General features: G+C 41.6%; 3 protein-coding genes across 5 annotated transcripts; all 3 read left to right on the forward strand.

The window, feature by feature from the left end:
• Nucleotides 1-4,407: 4,407 nt before the first annotated feature.
• Nucleotides 4,408-9,255, forward strand: spon2b (spondin 2b, extracellular matrix protein). Its single transcript, XM_084698991.1, has 6 exons — nucleotides 4,408-4,565; nucleotides 5,265-5,503; nucleotides 5,758-5,981; nucleotides 6,273-6,464; nucleotides 6,793-6,976; nucleotides 8,138-9,255. The coding sequence occupies exons 2-6, from the start codon at nucleotides 5,266-5,268 to the stop codon at nucleotides 8,314-8,316; spliced, it is 1,017 nt and encodes a 338-aa protein (XP_084555117.1). The 5' UTR covers nucleotides 4,408-4,565; nucleotide 5,265; the 3' UTR covers nucleotides 8,317-9,255.
• A 574-nt stretch (nucleotides 9,256-9,829) lies between these two features.
• On the forward strand, nucleotides 9,830-11,144 carry LOC146302177 (transmembrane emp24 domain-containing protein 11). Its single transcript, XM_084698995.1, has 5 exons — nucleotides 9,830-9,959; nucleotides 10,149-10,243; nucleotides 10,364-10,489; nucleotides 10,662-10,808; nucleotides 10,890-11,144. The coding sequence occupies exons 1-5, from the start codon at nucleotides 9,830-9,832 to the stop codon at nucleotides 11,037-11,039; spliced, it is 648 nt and encodes a 215-aa protein (XP_084555121.1). The 3' UTR covers nucleotides 11,040-11,144.
• Nucleotides 11,145-11,295: 151 nt separating this feature from the next.
• Nucleotides 11,296-16,848, forward strand: rnf212 (ring finger protein 212). 3 transcript variants are annotated; one of them, XM_084698993.1, is made up of 13 exons: nucleotides 11,296-11,414; nucleotides 11,761-11,898; nucleotides 12,481-12,542; nucleotides 12,690-12,764; nucleotides 12,885-12,941; nucleotides 13,091-13,149; nucleotides 13,227-13,286; nucleotides 13,487-13,548; nucleotides 13,639-13,699; nucleotides 14,120-14,165; nucleotides 14,324-14,387; nucleotides 14,793-14,862; nucleotides 15,312-16,847. In XM_084698993.1, exons 2-13 carry the CDS (start codon nucleotides 11,790-11,792, stop codon nucleotides 15,448-15,450), a joined length of 864 nt encoding a protein of 287 aa, XP_084555119.1. In that variant the 5' UTR covers nucleotides 11,296-11,414; nucleotides 11,761-11,789; the 3' UTR covers nucleotides 15,451-16,847. The 3 variants fall into 3 exon arrangements, with proteins under 3 accessions (XP_084555119.1, XP_084555118.1, XP_084555120.1); XM_084698992.1 differs by having other exon boundaries at nucleotides 11,310-11,435; XM_084698994.1 differs by having other exon boundaries at nucleotides 11,323-11,435; nucleotides 11,766-11,898; nucleotides 15,312-16,848.
• Nucleotides 16,849-17,244: the final 396 nt, after the last annotated feature.

Below are 17,244 nucleotides of genomic sequence, written 5' to 3' on the forward strand. Positions count from 1 at the left end.
AGCTAACAACACCGTTGTATTTGCTTAACAGCCTCAGACCCCTGGTTCTATCACTTCACTTGTGTATGGTTGGCCAACATAAAAAATACTCTGTCTGGATTCCAATCTATAATTACATTTTGTTTGGCCAACAACTATAGGCTTGTAGCTTACATGTGAGAAATGTTTTGAAAAAAATGCTTTCATCTGAGCAGCTCAATTCTGGAACATTTCCAAAGGCAAAATCACACCAGTCCCATCCTCAGAACTTGACCGGGGGATTCCATGAAACATTACTAAATCTGGGAAGCTAAAGCAAAAAAAGGCATAGTTCAAGGAACAACTGTGAGTAAACCCGTGTGGAACTGTCTTATGAACATCATAGTCATGTTTTTGGGGAGTTTTCCGCCTTTCTGTCCAAACAGTTGGACAAATATTTTGGACAAAGCCTGCTGCACATGAGTGTTGGGAGCAAACAAGAGTTTAAGATGGTACATCATCAAAAAGTTTGCTTATTGGTACCAAACATCACTACACATTTTAACAAAACCCTAAACAAATTAGTATCAATTCAAAATTGGAACAAATACTATCAGATATTACATTGCTTCTTTAAGCGTGTGAACATCTGAAAATCAAATTGATCAGTCAGGGACTGATTAAGAATACTGTAACAAGCATGAAAGAAAAAAACATTGCTATAAACAATCTTTACACATTTTTAAGTTCATTGTTGAACCTGAACTGATAATGATCAATAAACTAAATAATAATGGATTGCTTTTGGTTTTGTTCTGACAGAAAAAAATGAACAACCCCCTGGTGGCCAATTTGTTCAGCTCAGTAAGTAAGCTGATGAAGTGTAGATGTTTGAGTGAATTTACAATCTCTCTGTCGATAAAATACTGGATGGGAAGAGAAAAGCTAGCCTGGAGCACCAAGAGTTCTGAACATTTGAATAAGCTCCAACTTTTGTTAAAACGCCATTCATCAAAATTACACAAGCAAATTACTTATCCTTTCAGTCTGTATGGGGTACTTTTGGTGTTATAACATTTAGAACATGTAAAAACATTTTGAAACTTTGAAATATGCTCACTTCATTCTTTGACGACATATTCAAGGGCCAAGTCAGAGATATTGAGAATATCAAGTCTTTGGTCTTGAGTTCATGTAAAGCCTCAAGGAACTCTTGGAAATAGTTTTCTGTCTGCTGCTGTTTCATTTTATAAACACGGCAGTAGGGACTTTTGTAGGGGCTGACTTGTTCATCCCATACAGAGTTTCCTTGTGAATCAATTCTCCATTGCCGTGGTTATGTAATGGAACTCGTTGAGTAATATCCAACAAAGGACTTAACTCAGTTGGCAAAGGCTATTTTGAAGGAAACCTCAATTAAAAACCGATTAGTCTTAGTGTAGATCCAATGCCCTACTCAGAAAACAAAATGGGCAAGCTGAGATCCCTTCTTTCCCAATAGGAAGTCACCTTTAATAACAGTTTTTCTGGCCTGCCAAACCATATGTCAGAGCCATTAACTGCATTTTCTGATATAAGACAAGTTTGCCTGTCCCACCAAATGGTTCTGCAGAATGTCAAACAGATTGAGGTATTGATTTTATCTGACAGCTAAATTATTTAGCGTCCGGTTCACTCTGGTTTTATGAGTTTGTCTGGCTTCAGCCTCAACATCCTCTCTTTCTCTCAACACAACCTGACTACTGCCATGCTGTCTGCTACTGTCTTTTTACTCATAAATGAACATGCATTTGCATGTTCATTTGCATTTTATTCCCAGCAGACGGTTAACACAATGGTGTGACATGGAACCTGATTACCTGGTGCCTTAACATTTAGCAACAGCTGGATGTTTTTTACACTATCAAGATGGAGCAAATGTCTTTCTGTAATTCTGAGACTAAAGACCCATGGGTACAAAAAGGCTTTTGAACAAGTACTCCCACCTAAGTGAAGCATTTCATGAAAGCAAAATCGTGTGAAGAAAGGAAGCACTCCACAGGTGGAGAAGCCTACAATGTAGCCTGTGTGTGGGAGCCTTTTATCCCAACCAAGCAGCCAAAACCCAATCTTTATACTTTGGTGGACTCGCTCACAAGAGTGCAGAACACGAAGAGTTACAATTATATCAAAGGGGATTGAACAAAACAACCGAAAGACTAGTTAATGTGCCAGACAACGGAAGAGTTTCCTGGATTGTCCTGAAGCATTTCGTTTCCCAGGATTGAACTTTGCAATCAAAGGCAGTAGACTGTGGTTGTAGAAAACAGAAGCGACAGGTCTGCATGCTTCCAAAGGTTTGAAGGCTTCATTTCATCTGTCATTCCACCTTTACATCGTGTCTCTTACCATCTGCCATCCACGTGACTGCAGAAACCCTACTTCCTTCTTACATACACACTCACAAATCAAATCAGACCTTTTGATGGTTGATTCAAACAGCGCTTGGGTCTGCGTGGACAGGACCTGTCATTGAAAGATATGTGACCTGCCGGAGAAATGGGTTTTGCGCTTTAAATGAAATTGGACCACACTGTGCTACTGCCAAGGCACTATATCAAAATTAGGTTTTAGGGTAAAGCTCCTTATAAAACAGGCTACCATGCTGGAAAACTCTTTCTTTTCTATTTTTTTGGTTGTGGCCCTTAAATCACTTGTTTTATACCTCCGGCCGAGGTCAGACGGCTCCCGTGGCGGAGAAGGGGATGATGGGAATAACAGAGGGCTCTCCCTTCGAGGGTCAGTGAGGAACCTCTGGGATCCAGACAAGAGAGAGAAAGAGAGAGTGACATAGAAAGCCTGCACAAGGGGACACAATGAAACAAAACGGACCGATACACAGCATTCAGAGAGAAATGCTATCAGCATGCAAAAAGCTCAAATTGAAGATCTCTAAACATCTTTACACTGACTGACAATAATACGATTATTGAAGAAAAAAAATTCTTACACAGCTGACATTACTGAATATGAACGAGTGTAGGATTTTACAACTTTGGCAGACAGGTTCCACATGAGGCTACCATGAATAGGACATCACCACACTGGCAACACTCCCCTCCCCTCCCCTCCCCTGCCCTCCCCTCCCCTCCCCTCCCCTCCCCTCCCCTCCCCTCCCCTCCCCTCCCCTCCCCTCCCCTCCCCTCCCCTCCCCTCCCCTCCCCTCCCCTCCCCTCCCCTCCCCTCCCCCCCCCCTCAGGTATTGCTGACACACTGTCTGTCTGTCTAGCAGGCTGCAGTCTATATGAACAAGACATGGCAAGGAAATTAAATGTGATTATTGCTTTCTACCTGGGGGTCGTTTTTGGGAGAAAAAGTAGTACAAAAGCAAGTGTTGAATGTTTAAACCAGATGTTGGGAGACTGCGTGCTTGGCGTTAAGAGCTTCTTAATGAATCTGGGAAACGCGGCCAGTATTAGTAGGCCTAGTTAGTGTTAGTAGTTCTGGCCTGTTTTCTCCTCACCTACATTCAGACACATCAAGTCCCTTTAGGTAAATACTACTTCCTGTTCAGTACTGTACTTCCTGCTTATAATTAGGTGAACATTTCTGTAAACAACTCTCACAAAACACCCTTTTATTTGAATTTTATTCCTTTCAGAAATTGCCATCCTGAGATTCAGTATATTGTATGCATACCCATGCCACGATAACAATTCTAGAATGTACATTTACATTTAGTCATTTAGCAGACACTCTTATCCAGAGCGACTTACAGTACAGGGACATTCTCCCCGAGGCAAGTAGGGTGAAGTGCCTTGCCCGAGGACACAACGTCATGTGCACCGGCCGGGAATCGAACTGGCAACCTTCAGATTACTAGCCCGTAAATAATGTAAATAATACAATCTCAACAGAAATGCACAGAGCAAGAGGTGAGGAGAGGCGCCAGGGTGTGGGCTGAGCGATGGGGCAACCGAAAACTTGAGCATGTGGAAGTCATTATATTAACCCTCAGCGGTGGAAAAGCTGTGCTTGTGGGCTGGAAAGCCAACATTTGTGTGTTTGTTGATTGTGTGGGTTAATTGTGTAGGTATTTGTGAGTGTGTGTGTGTGTGTGTTTATGCGGTGTTGTATTCAGTGGCAGAACTGAAAGATGCAGAAGTACAAAGTAGATTACCACACCTTACCCATCGCCAAGCCACCAACCCCCCCAACCCCTCTTTACGAAAGTAAGAAAGGAAAGAGACTGCGGAATAGACATTTAGAGAAACCACACACTGTTTCTAAACTATGAGCTAAGTGAACTTGCAAGGTAAGGTGAAATGTAGTTTCTGGAGGGTGGGGGAAAGATGGTTGAGAAGAGAAGGAGACTGGAGGCAGAAGTGCTAATGTGGAGCATGTCTGAGGAGGGGTGTCCCTGGGGGTGAGAGATGTGAGGGGGGTGAGAGGAGAGAGATTCCTCTAGAAGGCATAAATAGCAGAGAAGCCGGCTCAGGTCTCGCAGTCACTTCTCCAAACGTCCCCGGACACAGGTGGTGTCTTCTGCACTCATCTTCTCCTCTCCAACACCACTCCTCTGTTTATCCCCATCCTTTCTGCCAACTCTCATCTCCCAACTCCAAAAAGTAAGTAGCTCTCATTCTCATTCCTCATTCACATTTGTAAAGTGTTGTGAAAGGTCTAAAAGGCATGCATGGAAAGTGCACACAGTCTACCATGTAACTGTCATTTGTATCTCTTCCAACAATTAAAAAAAACTTCGATGTAATCAACAGCCAGTTTTGACATTTTTCCTTTGCAAACCTCTTTTGAGAAGGGCACATTTTGTGTAGGATGAGTAGTTATTTTTGCTGAAAAACCATGAACTTGATCTGGGGAGACTGAGACACTACATTTTGATTGTATTTAGCATTTCCATGTCAGTCTGTCTTTTTTGAACTGAAGCTCAGGACTCCTTCATATTGTGGAAAATGTTTTAAGGGGGAATTCTTTCCCTGTGAGTCATACAACCCACTGAGTGTTAAACTAACACGTCCAACTTCTCCCTCCACTCACATACTGTACTAACCCCCATTTATTTCAAAGAGCAGAAACAAGGTTGAAGCTGTAGATCATGCCTGATCTGACACAACACATGGACGCATGTTAGGGAATGACTGAGTGAAGGGACCAGTTCAAGGTTAAAGAGTTAAATATTAAACTGCAGCTTCAGACAGAAAAGCGTGGCTGCTTGCACAGACATAGGTATTGTGTCCTTTCATTCCTCCCACCTTATTTATCCCTCTTTCTCTTTTTTTTCTCATTCTCTCTCATTCTCTAAAAAGTATGGAGAAAGTGAAGAACATCTTCTGCCCCAACAGCCTGCCCCACCAGCTCACCACTTTGACCCTGACTCTACTGGGACTTGCCCTGCCCATGCCCATGCCCAACCCTGCTGAGTCCGGATGCACGGCCTCTGCAACTGCCAAGTACAGACTAACGTTCACTGGGAAGTGGAGCCAAATGGCTTTTCCCAAGCAATACCCTCTCTACCGCCCCCCAGCCCAGTGGTCCCCTCTCATTGGTGGGTGAACAAGTGTAGAACTGACAGTAATTGGTGGTAGAATTGCCTCTCTAACAGGCTAAAATACATCTACAGACGTTAATTGTATGCAGATGCACGACTCAATGTTAAAGAAACTAAGGAGTCTGTAAAAATTAGCCAAGCTCTTTCTCTGGGGTAAAATACAAAGACTCTCCCAGCCCTAGAAACAAAACCGATAACCTTGATTTTCAAGCATTCATATATAATGTGTTTTGAATCATGTCTTCTGCCAGGAGTGACCCACAGCTCTGACTATCATATCTGGCAAAGGAACGACTTCGCCAGCAACGGGGTGAGGGAGTTCACAGAGAAGGGCGAGGCCTGGACCCTGATGAAGGAGGTGGAGGCAGCCGGAGAGCGCATCCAGAGTGTCTATGGGGTGTTCTCGGCTCCTGCCATGGATGAAGGAACCGGCCAGATGACCTCCGAATTCGAGGTCTTTGCTCGCCACTCTTTTGTAAGTCTAAGTGCTTGACATTTTTTCAACTGTAGGACACAAGAAACAAATCAAAGGAATATTTGGGAACACATCCCACTAGAGAATGAATGAATTTATCTTCAGTGTCTCCATCTGACTCAAGAAGTAAAAGTATTTTCCAGGGTCTCACAGGTAGATGTTTCATCATAGTATCCTGAGCCTTTTTTTTATTAACGTACCCAAGTGGTTTATTGATAGTGTATTGATATGGGTATTTGCAGTAACACAAAAATATTTTCCCTTTTTGCTCTAATCTTCATCACTCACCAGCTGTCCTTCATCGTGCGGATTGTTCCCAGTCCAGATTGGTTTGTGGGAGTGGACAGTCTAAATCTGTGTGAAGGCACACAATGGAAAAACAACATCACGACAGACCTGTACCCCTACGATGCAGGAACAGATAGTGGCTTCACCTTCTCCTCCCCAAACTTCGAGACCATCCCTCAGGACAAAGTCACACAGGTACGTAGATGCAGAAGTATCATGTATTGCTTCTACAGACCGACCTGGCTGCCAATTCTTCCTCCCCATGGAAGATTGAATTTCTCCTTAAAAATCCTACTTGCTGTTCAGCCGTCCCACAGACTACATCTCCCATTCTAGTTTCCAGTTTTGAAAAAGATGACCTGAAAGATATCCTCCTGCACACAACATGACTGTGCTAGCCTGTCTAGATAAAGTTTAGAAGTGTAAGGATTAGAGATTACACTTTTCTTTAGGATTACTGTGCACATGGTTACTGTAGTCTCTGACCTGCATATACACTGACATTTGGTTTTTCTTTCCTCAGATCACATCATCTTTTCCGAGTCACCCAGCCAGTTCCTTTTACTACCCCCGTTTAAAGCATCTACCCCCCATCGGCAAGGTTACCCTCACCAAGATCAACACAAACCAGATCTTTACCCTTCCCATGGAACCAACCCAATCAAACCAGATACCAACTGGCAACGAGATAGAAGATGTCCTCATAAGTAAGTGTATCTGAGTTGAATTGGTTGAGCTCACTCCTCACTGTACTTACCGACTACCAAAAAGGTTTGGTTTTCGGAGACGTCGATGGCTAAAGCAGTGTTTATGAGAGGCGGTGCAACTTGGATGGCCAGGGATCTCATGCCAGAGAGGGGAGGTAGGGAGGAAGTGATACACAAAAGTGAAGCTAGACCTTTGACATAAATAGAAGAACATCATTGTCCATACAATGCCAAAAACGTATTTAATAAATCATGTCATTATTTTCATCTAGACATGAACATTTATATAACTTTGTGATCAGTTAGAAAACTATTTTTTTTGCAATCATTTTGGCATTTGAACTGATGAAAAAGCTGGAACAAAACCAGAAATGGGTCAGGAAAACTATAATCTGAAGGTTGGTCTGACTTCTGTGACCATGGTAACCAGACAACAAACAAAAGAAAGTTGGCCGGAGACAGCATAAGGTTTCCTCCTCAGCTCAGGGAATGCTTGTAATAGAAGTGATAGTTGTCCTGCTTTGCTGTTATTTCCATGTTGCTTCCTTATGCTTTTCTTCTCCTAAAATTCTCTTCTCAATGTCTGTGGTAGAAATCAGCTTTTGACTCATGTCTTGGGGAGGCAATGGCTTGGAACGCTAAATGAGAACACGAATGCTGCGTTGCAATAATTCTATTATTCAATAAAGTAAAAAAAAAAAAAGAAAGAAAAAAAGATAACTTGAGACAGAAATGTCTGGCCAAGCTTTTTGGCTTCATAAAAATTAGACAATAAATTTGTCCATAGCTATTTTACAGTACAAAAAAAATTACATCTATGAAAGAAGGCTAATGGAAATCTGCTGTACATGCAAGACTGTCTTGAAAAGGAAGATTTGATTTCAGTTCACACATTAGCATTACTTGTTCAACTAACTGATCCACAAATTAATGATTTAATTGCACGTGCACATATACACATGATATATAATAGTAATACTTAAGTAATACATGCTATGCAGTTATTATGTGGTTTTGTGTGTAGGTGGACCAGAAATACCTCTAAATTAACTATTTTGAATTCAGACTATAAAATAGAATATCTGTATATTTTGCTTAGTATTTTAGATGTTGCTGTTAGATATTAGTGTAATTGCTAACAGGTGTGCATCCTCTCTTCAGATACCCCTTTAGACTGCGAGGTGTCGGTGTGGTCTCTCTGGGGCCTGTGTAAGGGGGAGTGTGGAGAATCAGGCACAAGGCACAGGACACGTTACATTCACATGCACCCGGCCAACAGTGGAGCAGTCTGCCCCCCTCTGGAGGAGGAGAGGAAGTGCACCCCTGACAACTGCTTATGACTGGGCAGGGGTCAGCGGAGACGCAGACCAAAACATTCCAAAAGACGCCCTCCTAAGGAGTCTAAAGTGTAGAAAACAACCGCTGGACCAGTTTCTGCTGGGCCTCATAAACTCTGAGCCAACTCGATACAGTAGACAGGTCATCTGCAGCGTGATGTCAGAGAAGACTCAAGTCCCAAATCAGCCCCTTGCCTCGTGTTGTGTGTACTCTTGAACATTTGAAAAGATTGATAATGGTCATGGTATGTAGTAGTGGTTTTTTCTTTCATCGTTGAACTTAAAGGCCAAATAAATTATTTTAAATCCCAAAAGGGATAGGTAGGAAGGTAAAGCCTTTGAACTGAAACAATCTCTTCACACCAGGTTACCTTACATTACATTTAGTCATTTAGCAGACACTCTTATCCAGAGCGATTTACAGTAAGTACAGGGACATTCCCCCCGAGGCAAGTAGGGTGAAGTGCCTTGCCCAAGGACACAACGTCATTTGGCACAGCCGGGAATCGAACTGGCACATGAAACAAAAAACTCAGTCAAATAAATTGTTCAATTGAACAGAATGGCCGATTTCTTCGGACATAAAAGCCAGAGAAATGTAAAATCTTGTGCGTGTTTAAGTTACACTTAAATTCAGTTTCCTTAAAGTACTGTCAAACCTATAATGTGCTCCAAATGTAAAGTGTGCATTGTTGTCCTTGATCATCTTTTAATAAAAAGAATATATTTATTCACAGGTTTTGGACCTGTAATGTACAGTAAACTGGGCTAAACAGAATTTTTTATTTTACGCTATTGAGATTTTTGCAAAACCTAAGTGAAACAGTAAAGCTGAACAAAATGTCTCCCCAAAAATTGTTGGCAATTTTCATTTTTTTTGTAGGAATGTCCTTTCAATGTTGAATAAATGACCAATTCCAGCAATTGCTTTCACACTAAACAGATCCATTGTTGTATTGTTTTTATTTTATTGTTATGCCACTAACAGTGTATATTGAAGGAACTGCACTACAATTGTTAAACAGAAGTTATTTTTTCTGACACCACTTAAGCTTTCATACTCTATCTTACCTGACATGCCCTGATGCATACCTGGTGAAGACTGGTAACTTCAATGTTGACAGAATAGCCACATACTCTGAGCATATAGTTTGTATTTTTTTCTGGTAGATTTGTTTTTTTTTAAATCAGAAAAATACATTATTGAAGAAACAGGATGGAGAAAGAGTTGTGGGGGTTTAAGGGATGGTAAGACGTTGCTATTTGAAAATACGGGACACACTAAGCGTGACTTTAAGAAATAAGTCAACTATTAGTTCAGTTTGCCCATATTTTTACAGAGGCCAGGTCCAGTGTTATCATTGTCTGACCAATCACAGCATTTCAACACAAGCAGCTGTGAGATTCTCACACCTCTCACTCTACCTGAACCCTTGTGCAGCGACACCAAGGCTGGCTGTAAGACAGGGTATGTACACGAGGTGGGCCACAATAATACACAGTTGATAATTTCAAGATGGATATCAGGTGGGTTGGTGTAGTGGCACAGTGTTACCTGGTGCTCACGGCTGCTATGTACTTCGACTTGGGAGAGCAGGAGAAGAAATGCATAATTGAAGAGATCCCTGAGGATACCCTCGTCACTGGTGAGATTCAAGACACCATGAATACTATGTAGTCTGATTCTGAGGTATTTACATTCTGTGCCATTCCCATTTCACCCGAACGCTAACCCAATTTACATGTTAACATGGCGAATGTTTTATATTTAAATCGAATCTGTTCTTGATTTGAGGTTTGTGGCCTCATGTAGCCTTTCTGTGTTTTCTACTCAGGCTATTTCCTATTGGAGCCTTGGGACCAGAAAAAGGGAAACTCAAACTCTCCACACCTAGGCTTGACTGTTTCTGTGCGCGATCCAAGCCACGAGGTGCATTTACTTCACCTGTGTATTTTGGATGTACATTACGAAGGCTTTGTACTGTTTATCCTGGCTCTTCAATTGGCTTATATACACTGAGAATTGAAATACCCTCTCTCCTTATAACAGGTGTTGATGTCTAAAAGATATGGCAGGCATGGAAAGTTCACGTTCACTTCCCATGCCTCTGGGTCACATTTTCTGTGCATGCAAACCAACTCAACAAGGTTTTCAGTCTTTGCTGCTGAAAGATTGGTGAGAAATGCCTCTATTTACACACCTGGGAACACACAAGACACACAAGTCTACACCAATCAACATTTTTATTAAATTAAATACAATTAAAGTACAGCAACATCCAACCTAATACTTTGAATAAACCAAAATGCTAAAAACAGACAGATTAATGCTTTAATCCCTATGTTAGAAAATCCATCTAGACATTCAGATGGGTGAGCATTCAATAGACCCCAATGCAGAGAAGGCCAAAGACACAGTCCAAACCATGGAGAACAGTCTGAGTCACCTGATAGACCAGATACAGTACATAAGCAGGCAGCAAAACTTCCAGAGGGTAAGGTAACATCTAGTGTTTTAGAGTGTCTAAATTGATGGCGAAAGTGAGCGATTAACCTCTGTTCTTTTCCATCCAAAGGAACGGGAGGAGACTTTCCGCCAGATCAGCGAGGAGACAAATGGGAAGGTTCTCTGGTGGGCTGTGGTGCAGACCTCCATTCTGCTGTCCGTTGGCATTTGGCAAATTAAAAGACTGAAGGACTTCTTCATTGAAAAAAAGCTGGTCTGAGAAGATTACTTCGCCGATATCGAAGAGTATAATGTAATGGTATTAGGGTAATATAAAATAAGTAAACTGTCTCCAACTTGCTTAGATAGCCTAACTGTTAAATAAAAAATAATGTAAACACATTATTATCTCAGTGTTTGTGCATGTACTTAGAAAACATTTGATCCAATGCCACCAAAAATAATTTGTCTTTTAATAGCTTATAAAGAAAAACGAAATAAAACTGTGTAGAAGTAACAATTCGTGACTTGTATGAGAGCAGCCAATCATAAGTAACTTCAGGATCTGTTTAGGATCGCAAGCATCGATGGGATTGAAAATCAAAAATCCAGACAGCGTGTGCAACTAAAATCCCTGAAAAAGACGTGCTATTAAGTAATTCATAATCTAGATAATGTAATACTTTTCTTTACAAAATAATACATTCTTATCTACTTCAGCTAGAAAGCTCGAATGATCCGATAATCTATTGTACTAGACTACCAGCTCGTTAGCTAGCACTAACTGTTCGTTAAGTTAGTAGGCTAACAAGCTAGCTATCTGGCTAGTAATGCCTGAGCTACAAGCCAACTGTTAGCTTAGCTGTGTGTTTTCTGAGTGTGTGTTTATGTGTGCCAATTAACAAGCTAGCCTACCTGTAACACTTGTACACTTGTAACCCTAAGATTACTTGTAATGAAGGCTATAGCACTCTAGCAATTTAGCCAACTTCATTTGACAGTGCAGGCCAGGTGACCCTAGTCAGCAAGGATGCCTCACTGGATCTGCTGTAATTCTTGCTTCCAAGCCCCTGGTCCTGACCGCAAAGTAGCTGTCACAACGTGTGGCCACATCATATGCAGCGTGTGCTTTCAGAAAGGTAAATATACAGTGTAACTTCCAAAAGTACTCATAAACATGCTGTGCACATAGCCAAACCTGAAGACAGGGCTATCTACTGATGTACTTCGGTCATGTTCTTGAAGGCACTGGAAACCAAGTCCTTGTAATCCCGTCATCTCCCTCCTATGATTGTATTGACTTGTATTTGTTTTTAGTAATGATGTACAATTTATCATTGAATCTGGTCAGATATTTTATGGGTTGTAGTCAGTGATACATTGTAGAGGTAAGACACAAAGCACAGTAAGACAAAAACTTATGAAGGATGCTTGTTTCCACATTGAGCGCCTCTAGGGTATGCTGTTTATGATTTCAGACATTTAGCTTGTATCAATGCAACCATTATCATAACATTAACATTTCACATTTTCTAGGATGAAATGCCTTGGCCCTTTCACTTTTGAAATCACAGTCAATGGCTGGAGACCCATAAATGACTGAACCAAATTTTATAGAATAAACGTGCAACAATTCAGGATTGGGTAAATACAGGATTGGGTAAATACGTTTTCATGACACTGAATACAGTTTTGGAACTTTGTACTATTTTCATTTCTAGGCAAGCAAGGGGAATGCTTGATATGCAAAGCAAAATGTCAAGTTAGTCCTCTTTCTGACAAAGTGAGTATACATTTTCTTCTTCAGAAGGTGTGTTTAGAGCTAATATATACAGATCTCTGTTCTGGTTGGGCTAATCCAGCATAGCTCTAGTGTCTATTGTATTAAAAGTACATGGATATAAAAGTAAGACATATGTTTTTTTTACAGAGCAGTGCAGATGTAAAGGCCCTCTTCTCTGACATCAATTCTGTGGCAACCAAACATTTTACAGAAATTAGCAAGGTAACATCTACAGTCATTTAAAAAGACAGGAAACTATCGAATTGTTAATTTAGTCAGCCATTCATTTTATCTGTCATGAATCCACCCATTAATTCTTAATATTTTTTGGGGCCATTTTAGGTGCTATTATTCCAGGCAAGGCATCAAAGGAGACTAATGGCACATTACCAACAGAGGGTAATGATAATTAAGCTGATGGCAAGGTTTCGTAATTTATAATGACGCATGATACATTACATAATTGTTTCTCTGATTGTCAGTGTTTTACGTTGATTCATCACTAATGAACCCAGCGAACTGAAACATCTTTCTTTCCATCTGTCTAGAATGAAAAACTGGAAGAAGTTCTTTTAACAATAAAGCAAGAAATGCAACAGATGTCAAAGTAGGAAAAAACTATACATCCCATTCAATCACTCTGGGTGTCAAACGTTTACTGATGGAAACATTTGTGTTCTACAGAAAGCTTGCAGAGCAGAGCGCCTACATAGCTAAGCTGGAGAATACTCTTCAACACCAAAGGTATATGTTACAAATATGTGGCTTTCCAGAGTCAAGACTGCTAGACTCTCACTAGATGTCGCTCTTAGCAGTATTTGCAGCACTCCTATATGAGACCTGAAATAACAAATAAAAGCAAAACTGTTACTGAAATAGAGCAGTGTGAGTATGAACACGTTTATGCGACAGATTTTGTTCATGTATCTCTTGTCCTTGTTTAGTGTACCCCTTTCCACCCAGCCAAAGAACCAGAGATCTCACAACCCATGTGGTTCAAAATCAGGTAATCTCACCCTGTCTGTTAGCTGTGACTGTGGTTTGGCCCTTGTTCCCTGTAATTTGTTGACCATCAGTTCATTTCCTTCATTTGTAGTTCTACAGATCCCATATTCCTCTCCCATCTCCCTGTCTCGACAGTCCTCCACTTCTAGCCTGTGAGTACAGACACAAGCTTACATGCACATCGGGTACATTATTGGTGATCTTCTACTTTCGAACGTTGTACATATTGGGTGGGAGGTGGTAAAATGCCTTTTTATAAAGGGTTCGGTTAGATTACTATTGACTCTGTTTTTTAGCAACTAAATGAAAAGATCCACCAAGTGGGTCCAGGTCTGGTTGTGTGTTCTCTGTGCTTATCACTCTGTATCCTCGGGGGCCCAGATCGCTGGAACAGCCCCACTTTGCTACAGAAAATAGAGGGAATGAAAGGGGGGAGAGGGGGAGAAGGGCAGCACAGTGTAAACCACAGTCCTTTCCAGGACTACATGGGTTTCATTTCTTGTTCTTATTTTCACTCCTTATGTTTGGCGTCAGATGTGATTTATGCTACTCTACGATTTAACTTTTCACAGGGTGGAAAACATGGAGGTAGATCCAAGGAGTCTGTTATTCAGGAAAGTATGTTTACTGAGCTGTTGATCTTTACTTACTAAGCATGATGTCATTCTGTGTGATGATGGGGACACAGTCATTTACGCCCAGCATTGAAAGATTTGTAAGACCTGTTGGCTTGTGTTAATAGATTGTGTGTCTGTTCCTATACTTCTGTTTAATAGCCTGAGATATGTGGGAGCGTTCCGAGGTTGTCATTGATCAGCCCACCCCAGGACGGACACATAGGTATGTCTGTTCTGCTGCAGTAACCACTCCTTCTGCTCTCTTCCTCTCCACTTCAAGCTATAAACCTCTACTCTGATCTCAGGTCCACTGAGATCCAGCGAATATCTACCTCTCCTCCTCTCCACATCTCAGTTCTACCTCTCCTCCTCCTCTCTAAATCTCAGTTCTATCTCTCCTCCTGTCTACATCTCAGTTCTACCTCTCCTCTCCTTCCTCCACATCTCTCCCTCTTCCAGTTGTCCTCCATCCCAGCTCCAGTGCTTGAAGTGTTTATAAAGTGCATATGTTGTGATATTGAAGTGTGTAAAGTTAGTTTTGTGTGTACCCTATAAGTGTATACCATTTTGAATGTAGAAGTAATCTAAGTGGAGCCCCCCAAAAGCCCTAACACCGCTGTCTCTTTAGGCACCGTCTGTTATCGATCAGCCAGTCAGAAAACCATGGTCAACCGCTCGGCTTGCTCGGCCACTGTCAGGTGACGCTTGCCTTTGTATTCAAGTAGAAGGAGTTATTATCACCTTGTATTCACTGCAGGACACGGGAGTCACTCAACTGAAAATCCTCTCCTGGATGTTTAGTTTTTTGCACCGGGCCAATAAAGCATAGAAAGTCTTAAGTGTCTCCATAGTGTGCACACAAGTTTAAATCAAGACTATTAGCATTAGAGCTTTTCTTTATGACAAAACATTTTGAATAGTTCACTCCTACATGGTAATGGGATCAGGTACAAAGCTGTTTATGTCCGACAGTTGGGCAGGGTACCAATGAGTTGATAAAGATTGTGCGGGCAACTTAAGCACTGACGTGCACATCACTAAAGCGGAGCAGAGGTTTCCACCCCCCCAGATGTCAGTGTCCAGGGTGCACTGTAGAGGGGATATTTGTGGCACAGGATGTGACATTGTGTGTTTTCTGTCTCCGCAGTCGCCTGCAAGAACTCCAGATGACCCCTGAACTGTCTTACCGTGCTTCAGGGTGGGACACGCCCGTTTTCAAGCCTCCATCTGCTTTCCGCTACTCCTCCCTGTCCTCTCTGGTCACTCCCTCACTGGGCAAACCATAAACACACTCTAATGTGTTGTCAGCTTCCCAGGCGGTCATAGACCCCTGCGATTGGTATTCTAAAGACGTACTGAGCAATTAAATTGATTCCTTTTAGTTTGTAACTAATAAAGACAGGGACCCTGCCTTCAGCTAAAACTGGGAGTGAATTGAGGTGAATGTGTATGTCTGTTCTAGGGGGTTTCTTTCCACTCACAGAACGAGGCCCTCTGTCATAGCTGAGCTGCCTGTCCCTGCAAGGCATTCTCAGCAGAGATGTTAGGAAACCACAAAGCAGGGTTTCAGGGTCCATTTACTGAGAAGAACACAGGCGCAAGCGTGAAGGGTGTTGGGTAATGAGGTAATTCTTCTAAGTGACTTGTCGGTCATGACAGATTTGAGGCAGAAGATTTTACTGCATTCTCTTCATTTGTTCCAAGCCCCAATGAGATGGTTTATCTATTTTGGCTTGTCATGTTATTAGGACTTGCAAGACTGGTAGACCAAAAGCTCTGGGTTTCCCATGTGGATTTATTCAGTGAGTATTTAATCTGTTTTATACCCACCATAATCCAGTTTTTACCATGGTTCATGATTATGGTTCTCATGATCTCATAACCAATACAGAAAAGACATGCTGAATGCCTGTTTAAAGGTACGAAGTTTCCTCATACTTTCTAGTAAACCCATCAAAAGCTGTTATAGGAGTCTTAAACATACATTAGGTGATGATGACATTGACAGCTGACATTTAACCATTTGGAGACAAGTACAGGTTGATTGACATGTCAGAACCAATGAGGCGAGGGAGGGAGGCATTCCCACCACTCAAACATGGTGCGAACATTGATTTGCATAAGCCACATTCCTTGGGGAAGGAATTAACCCAAGGCACTTCTCTTTCTCATATTTGTTTAATGTGGTAAAACCACATACATTTGGTTTTTGACAGTTGCTTTAAATGAGGTGAAATCGGTGGCAGGGTTCACTTGTAGTGGTCTGCTCTGGTCGAGGTTTGTCACATACAAAACATTTTAGTATTTTGTTTATAGCAAACATAGATAGAAGTTAGTAGTCATGTGGGCTGGTTTGTTAGTTGGTTTTGACCGGAGGAGCTTGTGTTTTTTTTCCTGTTTTTATCTGCAGTTGCCCAGAGCAACATGTTCCCACTTGATAGCCCTTCATAGTTGTAAACAGACAGCCTTTAGCGGGTCTCGGGTGTGGAGGGATGCTATTGTACAGAACAGAAGGGTCTGAACACCAGCGCTTCTCTGGGATTTAGGATAGTTTCCGTTCTCTTTGGGTCCTCTGAAGGTAAAACGATGCATGGAGGCAAGATGTCGTTGTGTTAAAGACTGTTAAAGAAAAGCATTACATTACTGCCGTGTGTCCATCTCCCTCCCTTACTCCCCCCCCTCTCTCTTTCTCTCTCTCTCTCTCTTTCTCTCTCTCTCTCTCTCTCTCTCTCTCTTTCTCTCTCTGTCTCTTTCTCTTTTTCTCTCTCTTGTTCTCTCTCTCTCTTTTTCTTGTAATTGTCAAAACTGAACAACAGGTGGCAATGTTATTCATCTATACACAGAAATTTAACAGCATGCAGTTTAAAATACACTAGTTGTTTGAATATACTTTTTGTAGATTAGGATCTGTGTTGTGAATGTGTTGCATTTGCATACATGAATATGACATGGTGGTCTGAGGTTTAGAAATGGGAAAAGGTACATGCACACACAGAACCTAGACTGACTGACCCTCCCTGACTCCTCTCTCTCACACACACACACACACACACACACACACACACACACACACACACACA

This window comes from Hypomesus nipponensis, chromosome 1, assembly GCF_054491055.1.
Source record: "Hypomesus nipponensis isolate SF chromosome 1, ASM5449105v1, whole genome shotgun sequence".
NCBI lineage: Eukaryota > Metazoa > Chordata > Actinopteri > Osmeriformes > Osmeridae > Hypomesus > Hypomesus nipponensis.